The sequence below is a fragment of the Chironomus tepperi genome, unplaced genomic scaffold, assembly GCF_022539635.2.
Source record: "Chironomus tepperi strain 1889 unplaced genomic scaffold, CSIRO-AGI_Ctep_v1 contig_209, whole genome shotgun sequence".
NCBI lineage: Eukaryota > Metazoa > Arthropoda > Insecta > Diptera > Chironomidae > Chironomus > Chironomus tepperi.
In genome coordinates, this window is record NW_027226331.1 from 1 (window position 1) to 5,719 (window position 5,719).

General features: G+C 29.2%; 1 protein-coding gene across 1 annotated transcript; it reads right to left on the reverse strand.

The window, feature by feature from the left end:
- Positions 1–49: 49 nt before the first annotated feature.
- On the reverse strand, positions 50–5,076 carry LOC139090070 (GATA zinc finger domain-containing protein 14-like; the record flags this gene model as incomplete). The annotated part of the gene is made up of 2 exons (XM_070639757.1): positions 3,958–5,076; positions 50–2,233 (listed from the first exon to the last, which is right to left on the reverse strand). A coding segment is annotated over exon 2 (1,270 nt), but the record flags the coding sequence as incomplete, so codon positions are not given.
- Between the last annotated feature and the right edge of the window lie 643 nt (positions 5,077–5,719).

Sequence of the window (5,719 nt, forward strand, 5' to 3'; positions counted from 1 at the left end):
TCCACGCCTGATTTATATAGAATATTAATAACAATATGCATGTACTCACCATATTTTTCGCTTACACCTATCTCTACATCTTTAGTAGTACGATTGATTTTCTTAATTGGTTGTCCTAATATTGTAAAATTACCTAAGCCTATTTGTTTGACAAAGAAAAAATAAATTCTTCCCTGTTCTAATTCATCACGCACATAACCACGATGTCGAAATTCTTCACGATAAATGTCACATTCACTGGCATTTTTATATGCAAATTGAAGACGCACTTGCTTTGGAAGCTTAAAATTTGCTTGTTGCTTATACACTTGAATTATTTCAACAGTTGCTGAAAAATTTTGTTGTCGATCTAATGTCATTGATTTAATTTTACCCTCAAATACTGTTGGCGCTTCAAAAGCTAATGTACGTGGATCTCGTGCTGAACAATATCGCTTTCGACCATTGCGACGATTTCCACCCTTGTTATTATTATTATTATTATTATTTAAATTATTATTATTGTTTATATTATGCATAAAATTATTATTAATGTTATTACTATTATTAATATTGTGCGTAGATGGCATTTGATGCTGCTGCTGCTGGTGATGATGATGGTGATTGTGATGATGATGGTTTGTATTTTGTGATGACTGCTGCTGTTGCTGTTGCTGAGAATGATGAAATCTTGACTCACGACGATTTCTATTATTTGCCACAGATATATTCGCTCTAATCTCATTAAGCATCTCAAATAAATTTTCTCTCCGATGCTGCGAATTTGTGTCATTTTTATTATAATCTAAATTTTGTGCTGTGGCTGTTGGATCTCTTAACTTATAATTATTATGATGTGATAATATATTGTGATCAATCACATCAAATTTAAGTTTTTCAATATTTGAACTTTGTGCGTTTGGATTTGCACGGTGATCGAGAAGCCTCTGAAGTAGTAGCTTCTCTTTCCGATGCGCTTGAATTCTTGCACGCTTTTCTCTCATTCGCATTTGCCATAATTTTTGTAGTTTTAAATTATTATTTTCCTCTGTTTGAAAATGATGATTTTGTGTGTTATGACTTAATAATGATGCATTTCTTATAAGCGAAATGAAATAATTTTGATTGAATGGCTTTACTGAAGATATAGAATGTTTTTGCTCTAATGGCAGTGTAGAATGATGTTCACGTGATGATGAGGAAGATGATGCAAAATCAAGCGGTGTTAGGTGCATAGCGGATGCACCTTGACACCAAAAAACTAATAACGAACAAATTGTTAGCAACAGATACATGAAAATTTTGATTGAACTCCATTTGCGCAAAGTGTGCGCATTCATTGCGTCTTTTTTATTAGTTATCGCCCCCGTTCTGAGAGGAGCGACATTCAAAAAATCCGTTACTTGTAGTTTTTCGGCAGCACGATGAATAAATACTTTTGATGATCAATTTTTTTATTTCTTTGCTTGCTTCGTTTATTTCTTATTCTTTTATTATTTTATATATTTTTTTTGTTTGAAGTCAATAAATTTTATTCTAGAAATTCTTCTTGAGGTTTTCTTATTTTTTTTTATCTTCACAACTTTCAATGAATTATTACTATTACTTTCAATTCCTCTACTCTCGTTCTTAAATTGTATTGTATATTGTATTGTGTTTGTTTATTATTTTGTGCGTAAGAATGTGCAATATGAAATACTTTTTTTTTTATTTTTAATATTATAGATGATCTCTTATGATGTACACCCTACGATGAAATCCTTTTGTTGATAATACCAATTGCAATTGTCTCTTAAATCAATTAAATGCGGCCACTCTATTGTATTGTACATTTGAATGGTGTCCATGATTTGGTTTGATTGAAACATTAAGAATTGTTTTAATTGAATTTTAAATGAGATTGGCAGAATCTATTTCCACTTTTAATTTTTATATTATGTTCTTATTCCACACCAAAAAAAGTTCACTTTTGTTTCTACGAAATACTTCTTATTTTTTTTTTTTGTAGTTATAACGTAGCTTATAAGCTTGACACTTGAAAAATTTACTTCAGTATCGGATGGTTAAATAATGTTAATGAACTCAAAAAATTTGCAATTGTTAATTAATTTTATCTCTTTGCTGTTATTATTATTATTATTATTGTTATTATTATTTCTTATTTTTATTATTATTTTCTCAATTCACTTTTTGCACTCTTTCTGCTTTAAGTAATTTTTTCTTCATCATTTTCTCGTCCATTTGAATTCTTTTTCTATTAAAGAAAAATCACACAAAAAATTAATTAGCAAAGTTGAGTAAGAAGAAGACAGGAGACAAAGACAGAGAGAGACTAATTTTATTCATATGAGACTCGACAGAAAATTGTTGGTTTAACGGTTGATTTAGATTTGAAATTTATATTGAAGGAAAAAATGCTTGAAATTAACGAAAATGTGTTTTTGATGAAAATTTGCAAATTATCGTTCAATCTTTGGTGATTTACCTCTGTATTCAAGTGTAGAGAGATGTTAATGATCGATTGCTGAACTTTATAGCAATTATTTAATTAGATTTACCACGTTTTGACAAAATTTAAGTTTCAACAATTGAAAATGATTGTTTACTTTGATTTACTGAATGCACTTTCTTCGCTGAACGATTTTTGATCACATTTGAAATTCTAAAAACCGTTAATTAGTATTATTGCTCATAAGTGATGAGTTGTTTGAAATACTTTGAAAATTTTTGATTTTAAGCAATAACTTCATGGCATTTTCAAGAAAAAATGATGAAATCATAAACTTTTATGAAATATTCATCAAATAAACATGGACAGTTTGAGTTTTAACATGACATGTTGACATCATTTATGACAAAAAATTAAAACAGAAAAAAAGAAGGTCTGTGAAAAACAAAGCATGACTAATAATCACAACATTTTCGTCTAGTCCCATATAATTTTTTTATTTCACGGCAAATGTTACATAATTTTCTCTTCAATTTCTTCTTTAAATGCGATTATTGCATTTATAAAAATTTTATATATCTCTCTCTATAAATTGTCTCAGAGGAAGCATTAAAAATACATTGTCGTTAGGCATGAGAGTAAAAGAGAAAACACATTTGTCTCGAAAGAAGCCATAATTTACAGCAGAAATATTTTTCATTAATTTTAATTAATTCTCTCAATGGTTTACTACTACTAAATGGATGGCACTGACGACAACATATTTTCTGCAATTCTATTTTGATAAAAAAAACAAATTTTTTTTTGTTGTATCCAAGTAAAATAAAAAGCCGAAGAAAGGAAAGAAAGTATGAAGGAAAAACTTTTTTTTTTTAATTTACATTTTAATTTCCAACACGAATGTCGTAAAAAGGCTGTTTATTGCTAGGTAGACATCATCACCCATATAGCGCATCATCAATTTTCACAACTTTTTTTTTCTTCTTTCATTCTCCAACACGACATACATATCGCATAAAAATGAAGCACAGCGGCCTATGTTACTACTCCAATTAATGAAAAATAAAAAAAAAAATGCCTGCCAGGCTGCCAAGACGATGAATGTACAAGGTGAAAATCACTGAGAAAAAAATGAGGAAAAAAATCTGAATTTTCCATCATCATCATCGTCAGCATGATCACATCTTGTGTGTGCCATATATACATGATCATACTTCTGGATTATTCAATTTAAATGAGAGAATCTGAAGATGAATAAGGTGTAAAATTTATGAAGGCCTGATTTTTTTTTTGATAATGGACACATCAAACGAATTAGAAAAGAACATATCGTGATCCCTGCTGTGAGAATATACACAAAATTTTCGTATCTAATAAAAAAAAAGAGTTTTTCATCTTCAATTTCAATTTCTTTTCCTTCTTCTTCTTTTTTCACTTTTCTTTCTTCAATTCAAAAAAAAAATGAAAATTTATTTGAAATGAAGAAAAAAAAGTGAGGAGCATACAGGCACATACACACAGAGACTAACTTTTTATTCGCAGAATTCATTTTTCATCACCAATCTTTCTCAATTTATGTTTAAAGATTTTTCCAACACTTTTCACTTCTTATTGAATTTTTTTTTTGATGAGAAGTTTCCTTGCAATATGAAAATTTTCACTTTTATTGGATTTTATTATTTTTTAAGGTGTAAATAGTCGTAGCGGATTCTCTTTTACATTGCCCGTTGATTACTCATTGCCCGTATGTACCGAAAATAATTTTTTTCTTTCTTTCTTTTCCTTGATGTGTATTTATCATTTTTCACACACAACACACAAAAAAACCAATTTTCTTTTTTTTTTCTCTTTTCTTTTCTTTTCTTTTCTTTTATTTCTTTTTTGTAAAAGATGAGTTAACAGTGCCGAGGACTACACACAATTTTTCTTATTTTTTTTTTTCTTCTCTTTTTCTTTTTATTTTGATTTTTCCTTTAAAGTTTCTTCACACTCTGATTTTTCGTATATATCTTCCACCATGAATTAAAAAAACTAATCTTCTTATTTTCGCAAAATCTTTTATGTTTCAACAGCTTCTGGCATGAAGAAAAAAAAAAACTAATCACTGTTCTATATTTGCAATCTCTCTTTCTCTATATATCTTTCACAAAATAACCGCCGCGATCAGAGTAGCGATAGATTGAAAAGGCACACAAAATTCGATCTTCACTTTTTTTTTTTTGAGAGACTCTTGTCTTTTTTCGGAAAAATGCTTTTCTTCCGTAATTTGTCAATTTTTTTTTATTTTATTTTGTGCTGCTCACTCTCTTTTTTATTTTAATTGAATGATTGTCGCATAATGTTCATCATGTTGTGAGAGAGAGACTCTTTAATTAGAGTTTCGCAATTATATTTTTTGCTGATTGACCAGTCTGAACTTTCCATAAGTTCCTAATCAATCAAATGTCCAAAATGTCCACAAAATTAGTAAATTTTATCATAGACGTCTTGCAGACCAAACGGGACAAAATAAAAATTATTAAAATTAAATTAAAATAAAAAAAAAAAATATTTTATGGATGATGAAAAATCAGCACACCCGAAAGATATAGAGATATATAGGCACGATATAATATGAGGAGCGTTTACGAAACGTCGTGTAAGCGAGTTGAAATTACAAGTTGAACTGAAACAGAAAAATTTTCTTTTTCCGAACCGTACGAACGCGAAAATTCCCGATATACACACATGTTTGGGGTCCGGGTTTGTGTATGTGTTGATTCGGCCATCCAATACAACATTAACTTCTCTCATGCAACTCTACGAGGTTTGTACTGAGGTTTGAAAAAAGAAAAAAAAAAATAATAATAATAAAGAAGAGATGAAGAAATCCGACAATTTCCTTACAGTAGTGACTTGACAGTAAAATAATACGACTTTTCATAATCATGATTTGCCGCTTTATATATTATGTAGTTGTGACACTTAACCATATGAGAAAAACTATTACATGTATCGAACCGAAAACGGCGCCCGCGAATTATTATTATTATTATTTTTAAATTAAATCCAACGACTTTTTTAATACTTTACAATTACATAAATGTGTGTTCCTTGTTGATATTCGTTTTGTGATTTTTCCAATTGCAAGTGATCGTGTGGCATATGACATGGTCATATGTATTTGTGTTCCTACCTGTAATCGTTGTATCTGTGAGGGTAGATTTCGATATTCCTTTTTTATTTCTCTGTTTCAGGATATTGCTTCCTTCCTTTCTTTTCTCATATTTTTTTTATTACCTTCTATTTCTT